Here is a 12,338-nt window from a genome sequence, read left to right on the forward strand (position 1 = left end):
AGGAGTACTGGTTATTAATGGCTCTGGGATGGCCCCCTTCTTCTCCATCGCCCCCTAGTGGTAAATGCTGGAGCTGCACCATCGGGGTTGCCCCAGGGTCCCCACCAGATCCAGCGCCTCCCTGGGCCTCGTTTCCTGGTGCTATGGCCTCTTCCAATTCAACCACGGGGACCAGCTCAACCACGGGGACCAGCTCTTCCTGGACCCCTCCAGTGCCCGCTTTCTCTTTCTCTTGCCTCTCTTTGGCTGCTGTGGCTGTTGCTGCCGCCACTTCTGGCGCCCCCGGCGCCTCTTCTGCCCCAGGATGTGTGGGATCTGTCCATGAAGGGGGTTCAGGGGGCTGGGGTGGGTCATGGGAGGTGTTCGGTTCTGGATAGGAACGGTAAGAAGACAGACTGATTGTGGAGAGAGGCAAGCTCTTGCAGCGGCCTCCCCTTCACTCATCCCCCAAGGAGCCGTGTGCTATCTCCCCCACATCCCATCTCCTGAGCAACCCCCCATCCATGGAAGATGGATCATGGGCGGTGGTGAGAGGAGGACCACACTTACACACAGTCACTCGCTCCGAAGGGCATGAGGGTGGAGGAGGCATCGGGGTAGCATCGATCTCCCTCGCACACCCCTGCATGGCTCCCGGCCTGCTCCCGGCCTGGGGGGGGAGGGGCAACGTGGGGACAGATGGGACGTTGGGGTGGGGAAAAGGGAGAGATCAGACAGGGGAATCAGACATCAAGGGAGGGGGGAAGGGGATCAGATTGAGCATCCCCAAGAAGGGCAGGCACAAGGCAAGGTTGTGACGAAGGGCAAAGACAAGGCCGGGGAAGATGGATCTAGGAGACAGACAAATGATGGAACAGAGGAGTCTGATGGAATGGGAATGCACCAACCCAACTCTCAACTTCCTCCCCGACTCCAGCAAGGAGCCCTCTGCCTTCCTACAGCTTCTCAGTGTACTTCCTTCCCTTCGAAACCCCAACACACAGGAACCTTCTCTACTCCGCTCTCCCTAACCAAGCCTCTCCTCCTCATAGCCCCCCGCCCCGTCTTTCTGGCACACACACCTCCTCACTTCTTGGGTGCACGGGCACCTCCTCCCCTGCAGACCTGCTCTGCTCACCCTGCTGTTGCTGGGAGGACACGACATAGCTGACAAGGACAACGTCACTGGAGCCTCCAGACTCCAGAGGGATGGGGTGCACCCGGAAATGCTCGAGCATATCAAAAATGGACTGGAACCACAGGTGCTGGACCCGGCACTGACCCTCCTCATTCAGCGACAAACGCAGGTGCTGAGGGCAGGAGGAGCAGGGTGAAGTGGGAGGCCACGCCCCTGCCGATTACAGAAGCCGTCTCCCTTGAACGGCAATGTTCCCCGACTCCACCCGCAAGCTCGCTGCGTAAGATACAGCCTTTTACTCAGTCACTCACCTTGGCCTTGCCCTGGAAGTTGAAAGTGAGGACATACTCGCCCCGCCTTGTCTCACTCTGACGTACCAGGAAAACACCATGGGAGCCGGGGCCTCCGGCCAGCACTAGCTGGGCGGCCTTGAGTCGAGAGAGCATCCCGTGGAACCAAGGATACCCTGAGAGGGGCTGGTCCCCCTCACGTCCCTCTGACTCCCCCTGGAACAGGAATGACCCTTCAGGAAGGAGAGAGGGAGGGAAACCGGGGTGTCAGGGAAGCCTCCCCCATCCTGGGAGAAGAAAAGACTTGCTTTCCCCTCATGTGTCACTTCCCTCCCGCTGGGTCAGATCCCTCAGGATCCCAAGACAAGAGCTTCAAGAAGGTGGGGAAGTGGGCCTGGAGGCAGACATACACTCACACCCCTGGTACCTGTGGCTGTTTCCGGAGTGTCCAGGGGCGGGTAGGGGGCCGAGAGGGGATGAACTGTCCCTGCTGGGGGTCCCTCTTCAATAGGGATGCGGGGGGGCAACTCTGGGGGAAGCAGTTCCATTGAGTCAAAATGGGAGGCGTTAATGGAGGCAGAACTGGGGGAGATAGATGCCGAGGGGCGGTCTGAGAGGCCCCCATATGCCCCTGGAAAAAAACGGAGGGCAAAGTTGAGAATTTGAGAAGCTACTCTCTGGCAGGATTGGTCTGCATGGGTTCACTTCCCCACCAGCCATTCTACCCTGTGTGCACTGGCAGAGTCAGCTGCCTGAAATGCTGGATCCTTCTTTAGTCAGTGACCCCTGATGGTTTTTACCAATGGCTCCTAACTTATGCTTCATGCACTGCTGAGGCACTGCAGAGTTACTGCAAGGAGATCCTACAATCCACACGTGCCTATATCTTTTCTGAATCAAGTGCTGAAATTACAGCCATTGGTGCGGAGGTGGGGGATAAGCACTCAATATTTTTACATTAAAAAGGGGTTCTTTTTTGGCCTATAGGACAAAGCCCCCAACTCTCAGAGGCATCAGATCCTCTTTCTACTAATCCCTCCAACCTAACCAGCTTGATCTTCAAGTTCACCTGTATTCATGCATCCTCCACTTTAGCTCAATTATCCCACCCAATTTTCCCAAATCTCCTGGGCTCTCTCCATGTGTGGTCTCTGCTCTCGCCATTTGCTTCCTCCAAGCCGTGTGCTTTTCTCTCACTTTCTCTGTGTAGTATTCCCTGTCTATTCCACCTTCTCCGATTCTCTTCCTCCTCTGAGCTCCCAAGGTGCTACTGGCTTGTGCCGCTCAGAGGACACTGAGCACAGGCTCTCCATTTTGGTCCTGCTTTTTAGATGGAGTGCCATCTTGTCAACTCAGCTGACTGTGAGTCCATGGAGGGCAAGGAGCTCATCTCAGGCATCTCTGGGTGCCCCCATCCTGCTCCAGAGGCTAGCACAGGGTCTGCTATGTACCAGGGCATTCCTGAATGTCTGCTGAGTGGCAGGCCGGAGCCTATAGGAATGTTGTACATGGGCATATAGGTATATAGTGCAGAGAGCAGTGGCTCAGGTATCAGACTGGCATAGCCCCTATCTTTGTCCATGACTCTCAGGTGACTTCAGAAAAGCCACTTCCCCTCCCTTGTCTTAGTTGCCTGAGAAACGAGGGGATTGGAACTGATGACTTGTAAAGTCCACTCTAGCTCTAAGATTCTATAATTCACTTGTTTACTCTCTGAATATAGCCTTTGTGCTAGGTACTGTGAAACTGAAACTCAGAATGGAAGGTGAGGAGGAAAGGGTGTAGTGGAGTCTAGAAAGGTGAGCTGGGGCCAGGTAGACATGTCTTGGTGTGTTTATGTCGGGGGAAGGGTATGTGTGTGTGTGTGTTCAGTCAGGCTAAGAAGTAGAGAGTCAAAGGAAAATTTGGTACCATTGACATATGCACAGAGATGCAGGGTAAGAACAACCCAAAGATGTGTACAAAGTGTTCTGGATGCTTGGAGAAGAGAACCATTATCTCCAGCCAGAGTGCTGGCTGGCACTCAGCTTCTGTAAAAGGTGACAAGGCTCGGCACAGAAGGTTGGACAGGAGTTTTCCTGGGGCTTGTGTGGGATGGTGATGGTGATGGTTCTAAATGGCAAACTGTGGCCTGGCATGTTCAGGGACAAAAGATAAACATTCAGTGGGCGGGGGTGGGCAGCTGAGGAGCAGGAATGGGGAGCACAGTAGAGTCTGCAGAGAAGGCCTGGGCCTGACAGCAGGGGGTCTTGCGTGGCAGGTTCTGAGGTTCATAGCTCTCTAAGGCTCCACCCTTACCCTGCGACAGGCGGTCGTTGCTCTCACTGGGTCCCAGCAGCAGATCCTGGCTGGGCAGACTCTCTGAGTGATTCAGGCAGGGCAGCTCCAAGCTGTCTATGTTCTCCCTTGTAAGGAATGAGGTCCCAGGGGCCAGAGGGAGGGTCATGGGGTGGGGACTGGTAGCAGGGCAGGGTCTGCAGACACAGGGAAAATGGTGCTGGGAGGAAAGTGAGAGGCACAAGGCTGCTCCCCATCCCCACGCCTGGGTCCCCTCAGTGACAGAAGTCAGGCTCCTCACCCCGGGCTCAGACATTCTTGGATGTCAGACACCCAAGCCTTCACGTGTAGAGCATCAGCTGTCTCCAGGATATACTCCGAGGGGCCTTCCACCTAGGGGACAAGAGGAGGCCCACAGGCCACTTCCAGGTCCTGAGGCCTTAATCCACCCCTAAGGAGAAGAAAAACAGCCTCCCTCTGTCCCCTCCTCCCAGAAAAGCCGCAGCCCCAGGGACATGCTCACAAAGCACCTGACACACACACACCTCCTTCCACCAGCGTCCCTTGCTTAAATGTGCAAGGAGCTTTCTCCTCAACACAAGCGCTCCAAGGGGGAAGGGGAGCTCAGGGCTCCTACCTTAACCACAAATGTGTTCTCCCGGTCAGGCATCTCCAGGGCTGTGGTAGTCCGCACATCTGTGATAGTAGAGCAGGGAATGCTGAGTCGAGGCCGAGACGCCTAGGTCAGGAGAGACAACAAGATCCAGATTTTGGGTGTGCAGAGACCATCTTTCCCTTCCCTCCAGAGATTCATCTTTCCTTCTACATCCTAAGGGAGTTGGACAAAAGGTACCAACACTACTTTTTCAGTCCTGACCACAGCTCCTGACCCAGAGTCAGGAGCTGGCTTTAAAAACCAAAGTAAGCAAAGCTATGTATGTGGGCGGAGTTACCACTCTGGCTGCTCAATCACTTGCTCCCAGTCACCCACCCTCTTCTGGGCCTCACCTTGGGTGGTACAAAGAACTCCAGACGACTTCCTCCTCCTCCTTCTCCTTCACTTCGAAGCAGTAAGCGACACTTCTGCCACTGAGGTTGCCCTCCTCCCCCTGACGTAGGCCCAGCTGCCCCTCCTCCCCGGCCCACTCCAGCTGGGTCAGGGGCTGCCTCTTCAGCCCCCATGAAACTCAGCAGCTCTTCCCTCTGTACCATCCCTGCTCCATCCTTCAAGGCTCCCCCTCCCCGACTGAGTCTTAGCCTCTCAAAACGGTGAGTCCATCTGTCCCCAGGGGATGTTGCATCACTAACCAGTCCCCTGCCAATGGTCCCAGCCCCACCAGAGGAGTTGGAGTTGCTGTTTCCACCTAGGACTGGGGGGCCTGATGAGGTCTCTAGGGGCCCAGCTGGGGAGGGAGGGTCAACAGTCCCCCGCCACTGCAGGATCCCACGGACTGAACCACGGACGGAGCGACCCACTGAGCGGAGGGAGAAGCGTTTCTTTAGCTTCGGCTTCGAGGAGGTCGTAGAAGAGGAAGAGACTGAGGAAGGGAGGGGGCCGGCCAGGTCCTCAGATGATCGAAAAGGGCCCAGCACAGACAGGGGCCCGCCCACCCTGCAGCTCTCAAGGGACAGGTCATGTGGCGGGATCTCCACACTAGGACTCAGAGGAGCCAGGACGGGTGGCGAGAGGGAGCCGGAGGCCCGGGCCACCTCAGCTTCAAAGTGCTGCAGGAAGAGCTCAGCAAAACGGCGGGAGAAGGCAGCCTCAGCCCCGGGCCCTGCATATTGGGGGTGGGAGGCCAGGTAGAGGCGAAAACGGCGGGCAAAATCCAGGGCAGCAGCCCGGGCATGGGACTCGCAGAACTCCCGCCAACTTGGGGGAGGGGGTGGTGGCAAGGGAGGAGGAGAGGGGGAGGCCCCATCCTCTGGAGGAGGGGCACCATTCATGATGGTCCCCAAGAGGTGGAGAGGGGGAGCCTGTGGGGAGGGGCAGCAAAGAGGGAAGCAGCCAGAAGACACGGGGTGAGCGGCAGCAGCTGCAGAAGGAAGAGAGGCACATACACCGAGTCACTGCTGAGGTGGGACTGGGGGCAGAGCCCCACCCCGAGCCAGACTCCCTGTTCTGGTCTAGACTCCTCAGAACGCAATGGGGAAGCACATCAAACTGCCTCCCTTCCCCTTCCCAGATCCTTGCACCCCACGAGCCCCAGACGACCAGCTCTCCAAAGTCTAGCCTGCACCTATCCTGCTGCCTTCCCAAGCCGCTTTCCCTGGCTTTGGTTCCAGAAGCGACAGCCGGCTGTGGAGCACCTTCCTCTAAAAACGAATCTTTCTCACATCACCTCCCTTCTCTAAAGCAGATCCTTCAACATTACATGCTTCCCACGTTCTGTTCTTACCTTTCCCTGTGAGAGATTTTAATAACCTCTGTAATAGATGGGGAAACTGAAGCTCAGAAAAGTTTCAGAACTCCAAGTCTACTGTTTTTCCCACTGCATAGTCCTTGTCCCCAGTAACTGGCCGGGCCAGCCTGTCACAGCCCTTCACTGCCCTAGCTCTCAGAAGAGCTAGGCCTGCAGAGCTTAGAGACCCTGCCTTGTGCATCCTGAGGTCCAGCTCTGAGGGAGGTTGTTCATACGGAGGATGGATGGATCACAGATTGAAACAGCAATTGTCTTGAAAGCTGACCCCAGGGCCCAGCACCCAAGCACCGTGTGAAGGAAGCTTGGAAAGGCCCCAGCCCACTTCTTTGGTGCCCCTTCAATCTGGAGCCCAGAGACAACAGCACCAGGCGAGGAATGACCGTAGGTTGGGTCAGGGCAAGTCTTCGCTAGCCACAAAGTAAATAAAACATAACAGGGAGCTGGGACCCTAAGATTTTCCACCTTCCTCTTCTCTCACTGGGGAGTGCGCCCTAAAGGCTTGTTAGCCTGGTGCTTAAGGTGATGGGTTCTGGAATCAGACTTGGGATGAAATCCCTGCTCTGCCACCTATTAGCTGTGTGATCTTGAACAAATTATATGTCCTCTCTGAGCTTCAGTTTTTGTATCTATAAAACAGAGCTAATGATCCCTATCCTCTAGAATTGTTGGGAACATTAAATGGAACATGTCAGTGCTTGACACAAAGTAAGCACACAATAAATGACTGCCATTATGACCATCTTTACGGGTTCCAATTTCTAAAAGAAAAATTAGAGAAGCGAAGAGCCTTCCCAAGGTCTTACAACTAGCAACTGGCAGAGCTGGGATTTACAATCCATGGCTCTTTTGTTAACGCTCCTCTCCCATATTATATGGAAGATGATTGGCACCAGGACTGGGGCAAGGGCAGCTCAGGAAAGTCTCCCCAAATCTCAGACTCCTACCCACAGTCAGCGACCCCACCCCTTCCTCCTTGGCCTAGGCCCTACACACTTAGATAGCTCCAACCATAAGGACAATTCCAAACCAACGAGAAGAAGCCAGGAGACGCAAGAGTCATGGAGCACAGGGAAACCGAGCCAAGAGGTGCAGACACAGCAGAGACCAATCTCCAGGCAGAGGCCACCTCAGCTCACACAGGCCCACCCAACTCTCTGCACCACAGGCAGACCCAGCCCCTTTCAGGCCTGCTGACCCTGCGGCTCCCGAGCTGGTGACTCAGTTTCTCTTCTGCCAAGCAGGACTCAGACACATTTTCCCGATGCACCTGCCTCTTGGCTCAGTTCTGCTATTTCCCGAAGGGCGGGTGGTGGAGGGTGCAGGCTCCGCTCTCGGCTCGGACCCTCTGGGCCCGGTGGTCAATTCACTCCGACCCTACTCTCCTCTCTGGACACGCTCTACCAGCCCATTCCCCGGGGCCAGCCCTGTCTGCTGCACTCCCCGGGCCCGGCGTCCCTCCTGCCTATGGCGCTCCGCACCCCACCCCCCCACCCCGCCAAACCCCGTCCCCACCCGGGGCTCCTCTCAGGCGCCGGGGCCGGGGCGCGGAGAGGGAAGAGGGACTTGAAGAGGGGGGTTCCGGTTCCGGTCCCACCTGCATCTCGGTCCCCGCGGTTAGCTTCGGCGGCGGCGGCAGCTCCCGCTCCCTGCCCCCCACCCCCACCTCCGCGACTAGCTCCCAGCTTAGTTCTGCGCAGGCGCCGGGACCCCTTTTCCCGTCACCGAAGGAAGAAACCATAGAGAAGAGCGGCGACAGGGAAGGACACCTTCACACTCACTTCCGCCATCCTCCCACTCCGGGCAACCCTTCAAGAGCTAAGAGGGTGTGAGTCTCGGAGGGCTCAGTGACTGCCCCAGTTGCACCTAAAAGGAACCACAGAAGCAGCCGTAAGGAGGGGCTGGATCCCACCAGAGTGTCCAACCGGAGGAAATTCCGGACAAAGGAGAGAAGTCAACCATAGAGAAACCACCTTAGGGGATAGAGTCCTGAGGCCCTATTGAAGGCTAGAGTAGCCACCGGGTGCTGGGAACCAGCGAGATGGGAAGGTTCTTTGAAGGACCCGCTGCAGCCTAGAGCGCCTGGCCCGGCTGCTGGGCGGACACCGCCCCCAAGGAGCTGGGCGAGGGAAGACGCGGGTGACCTTGGTGAGGCCCCGCGAGGAGGCGGGGCCTGAACTTAGACCTTGGCTTCTCTGAGGAAAAGGACTGGAGGTTCTACCAGGGCCCATCTTAGAGACGGGAAATAAAGATGGGGACAGAAATAATAAGGTCAGTTTTGGACGTGCTTGTGAGACGTTAGGAGGCACGTGGACATACAGTCGGGAGATCAGGAGAGACATCAAGGGCAGATACAGAAATTGAGAATCATTAAGGTATAGAGGGCAGTTGAAATCGTGAGCACGATGAGATCCTCTATCAATCGGGTCTCTCACTGACCCAGCTCCAACTGCCCCAAGCAATAAGCGAATCTGTTGGCTCGAGCAATTGAAAAGCCCAGAGTGGATCAAGCTCTTTCAGGAACAGATGAATAAAAGGGCCAAAAGATAGCAGGAACCTGTGGTTCACCTTCTCTAGCTCTGCCTTCCCCATGCATTTGGTTTCACTCTAGGGCGGGCTCTCCTCTTTTAGCGGCAAAATGGCTCTCCGTAGCTCCAAACTGAAGTCCTAATGGCTTAGCAACTCTAATAAGAAGGAGCATGCCTCTTTTCTGAGATTTGCAATAAAATTTCCAGAACTGACTTCAGCTAATTAGCTTGGATCAAGTGCTCATCCTGGAACACAAAGGCAAGTGACTGAAGAGATTGGAGATGGATAAATGCCCTGACTCACACAAGAATGTTTGTTCAAGGCTGAGGCAATGGAGTTGGAAAAAGTCACTGGGGAAGGGCAAGTTCTGGCCTAGCCAGCTTTAGTCCCCCAGCTCTACCCCGGCTCTAACCAAACTAACATCGGCTCACAGATGGCCTTTGTTAAGGTCTTCATCACCATCTTTGTCCATTAATCTTCCCAGTTCAGAGGAAGATGGCAATGGAAAGGACTCTAGTTCTGTGGTCACCTCCCTCCCCCCTATACCCTTACAACACCCTTTCTCTGTAGTTGGCCCATTGTTGAGAGAGACACAGTTGAGGCATACAGAAAGGCAAGGCCCTGGTGATGATGAGTTAGGTTTAGAAAGGTTGTGTCTGAGCTGTCCAGTAAGACTTTCTGCAATGACTGAAATGTTCTATATTGGCACTGTCCAATGTGGTAGCCACTAGCCACGTGTGGCCATTGAGCATTTGAGATGTGGCAAGTGTGACTAAGAACTGGTTTTAATTTTAATGAATTAAAATTAAAATACTGTAGCCACACATGGCTAATGACCATGGTATTAATGCAGGAGGTGGCCATGGACAAATATGTGGAGCTGTCCAGCAGAGATGGAGCTACAGTCTGAGCTGCACAAAGTAGTTTAGTGGTGATCAGACATGAGTAGTGGTTGAAGCCATGGATATGAATGAGATTGTCCAGGTAATAGATGTAGAGAGAAGAGGCCTCAGGACCTAATTCTGGAGAACAAACCTCTTTTAACAAGTAGGCAGAGAGAGGAGCAGAAACTGCTGAGATGATGTCTTAGGTTTCCTAGAAGCAGACGCTGTGATGAGGATTTGTGTGCAAGTGATTTATTTAAAAAGTGCTACCAGGAGGAACCAGTAAGGGAGTAGGAGAAGCGGGAAAGGGAAGGAGAGGAAACCAAGCAAATGTGATCTCAGGCAGAGAGTAGTTTAGCTTGATCCTGCAGGGGAGCTCTGGATGTCAGTTATGCTTCAGATTTGTCTGGAAACAAGGGAGCTGGGCATTCACGTACCAACATCCCTCAGCTGTGGACTAAGGGCTACCCCTGGGAGAGGTCAATTCCCAGGCACTTCATGGAGGCAAAGCATCCACTAGCCTGAGGGCATTCCCCCCACATACCAAAAAAACCCAGAAGTTCTAACTGTTGGAAGAGAAACCACACACCAAAGACCAGGGGGTGTGGCAGTATAGAGTGTATGTGTGTGGGGTGGGTTGGGCAAACAAATCACACAAAAATGATAAAAAGGGATCCATGGCACTGCCATTGTCTCCTATAGAAAACACTGATGACTAAGATTGCTTAGTGACTTTGGTGGGAGTAACTTTAGGGAAGTGGTGGAAGCAGAAGCCAAATGGTAGTGGACTGAGGAATGAATGGCAGGTGAAGAAGTGGGAGGAGGAAAGGGGAGAGCTGTCCTACATGGTTTGGCCAAAAAGGGAAGGACAGAGATATGGAGGGTTGTAGTTTGAGAGGGTTGACAGGTTTGCTTGTTTATATCCTGAGGGAGACTTGATTATGTCGGAAGTCTAAGGGGAAGGGAACCAGTGGAAAGGATGGTAATTGAAGGAGTGAGATTTGGAGAAGGTGCGAAAGATGGGATCCGAGGTATTACTATGTTAATATGAAAGGGAGAAACACTTCTTCCTCAGGAACGGGGGATGCAATACTCAGGATTCTTTCAGCTACAAGTAACAGAACTCCTACCCCCAAGTTAAGGTAGTTTAAACATGAAAAGGGGAGTTTATTGGTTCACAGGATTGAAAAATCAGAGGTAGAATGGTTTCAGGCATGGCTGGAGCCAGAAGCACAATGTCCATTTGAACTTGATCTCAGTCTCTTAGCTCTGCCTTCCTCTGGACTGTCTTCATTCTCAGGCAGGTTATCCCCTCATAGGTAGCAAGATGGCCATGAGCAGCTCCAAACGTACATTCTATCAGCTTAACAATTGTAGCGGAAAAAGATCATAGCTTTCCCAATAGCTCCAGCAAATGCAACAGGGTTGAGTCTCAGCTCAGCTTGGGACACCCAACTACTATCTGTTGTATAATGGAGAATTTGGTCTTTGTCCCAGGTTCCTGTCCAGGCACAGAACTTTTAAAATACTTGGACTTTCCCAAGTGACAGAAGTGTCTGTTATTCATGAGCCTCTTAGATCACACCTGAGTTTTTGTCAATAATGTGACTAATGGCAAGCCCCTAGATGGCTTCAGGGTGGGAAGCTGGTCACCAGAAAGACCAACCTTGTGATTAGAGGGTTGGTATTTTGAACGAGCTCAACGTCCAGGCAGGGAAGGAGGCCTAGAGATTGAGTTCAGTCACATGGCAATCATTTAACCATTGTGCCTAAGTAATGAAACTCCAGTAAAAACACTGGAAACTGAAGCTCAATGGGGCTTCCTGGTTGGTGAATACATTGGTGTGGCAGGAGGGTGACATGCCCTGACTCCATGGGGAGAGGGCAGGGGCGGTCTGCATGTGGACCCTCCCCGACCTCACCCTGTATCTCTTTTCATTTAGCTGTTCCTGACTTGTATCCTCTATTATAAAACTGTAATCAGGGGGTCGGCCCCATGGCCGAGTGGTTAAGTTCGTGTGCTCTGCTTTGGCAGCCCCGGGTTTCGCTGGTTCAGATCCTGAGTACAGATGTGGCACTGCTCATTGAGCCATGCTGAGGCGGTGTCCCACATGGCACAACCAGAAGGACCTACAACTAGAATATACAACTATGTACTGGGGGGTTTTGGGGAGAAGAAGAAGAAGAAAAAAGGACTGGCAACTGATGTTAGCTCAGGGCCAATCTTTTAAAAAAAATAATAAACCCAAAAAACTATAATCATAAGTATCGCACTTTCCTACATTCCATGAGTTGTTCTAGCAAATTATCAAACCTGAGGAGGGTCAGAAGTGCAGATAGCTGGGGGACTGTTGGTCAGAAATGCAGATGGTGTCAGCCTGGTGGCTGTTAAGTTTACATGTTCCACTTGGGCGGCCCAGAGTTCTCCGGTTCGAATCCTGGTGTGGACCTACGCACTGCTTGTCAAGCCATGCTGTGGCAGGCATTCCACATAAATAGTAGAGGAAGATGGGCACAGATACGAGCTCAGGGCCAGTCTTCCTCAGCAAAAAGAGGAGGATTGGTGGCAGATGTTAGCTCAGGGCTAATTTTCCTCAAAAAAAAAAAAAAAAGAAAGAAAGAAAGAAAAGAGTTTGGGTTGGCCCCGTGGCCTAGTGGTTAAGTTCGGTGTGCTCTGCTTTGGTGGCCTGGGTTTGGACCCACACCACTCATTGGTGGCCATGCTGTGGCAGCCACCCACATACAAAATAGAGGAAGATTGGCAACAGATGTTAGCTCAGGGTGAATCGCCCTCAGCAAAAGAAACCAGACAAAACAAGTG

At 53.4% G+C, this 12,338-nt stretch overlaps 1 protein-coding gene across 7 annotated transcripts; it reads right to left on the reverse strand.

Annotated features, from left to right (window-relative positions):
* Positions 1-203: 203 nt before the first annotated feature.
* On the reverse strand, positions 204-7,834 carry SH2B1 (SH2B adaptor protein 1). 7 transcript variants are annotated; one of them, XM_046668678.1, is made up of 10 exons: positions 7,702-7,834; positions 4,693-5,720; positions 4,322-4,423; positions 3,986-4,077; positions 3,706-3,881; positions 1,835-2,038; positions 1,429-1,640; positions 1,118-1,289; positions 550-649; positions 204-369 (listed from the first exon to the last, which is right to left on the reverse strand). In XM_046668678.1, the coding sequence occupies exons 2-10, from the start codon at positions 5,629-5,631 to the stop codon at positions 351-353; spliced, it is 2,016 nt and encodes a 671-aa protein (XP_046524634.1). In that variant the 5' UTR covers positions 5,632-5,720; positions 7,702-7,834; the 3' UTR covers positions 204-350. The 7 variants fall into 7 exon arrangements, with proteins under 7 accessions (XP_046524634.1, XP_046524633.1, XP_046524636.1 ...); XM_046668677.1 differs by having other exon boundaries at positions 229-369; positions 1,062-1,289; XM_046668680.1 differs by lacking the exon at positions 1,118-1,289 and having other exon boundaries at positions 229-369.
* Positions 7,835-12,338: the final 4,504 nt, after the last annotated feature.

The sequence above is a fragment of the Equus quagga genome, chromosome 7, assembly GCF_021613505.1.
Source record: "Equus quagga isolate Etosha38 chromosome 7, UCLA_HA_Equagga_1.0, whole genome shotgun sequence".
Classification (NCBI taxonomy): Eukaryota; Metazoa; Chordata; class Mammalia; order Perissodactyla; family Equidae; genus Equus; species Equus quagga.

Bases quoted from the DNA above. Each gene is read 5' to 3' on its own strand.
- SH2B1 (XM_046668674.1), bottom strand. From the start codon at position 5,631: ATGAATGGTGCCCCTCCTCCAGAGGATGGGGCCTCCCCCTCTCCTCCT. The intron at 3,882-3,985 runs GTGAGGAGCCTG...CTGTGTCTGCAG, and splicing joins CAAGAATGTCTGAGCCCGGG to ACCCTGCCCTGCTACCAGTC. The intron at 1,641-1,834 runs GTACCAGGGGTG...TCCTTCCTGAAG, and splicing joins CACTCCGGAAACAGCCACAG to GGTCATTCCTGTTCCAGGGG.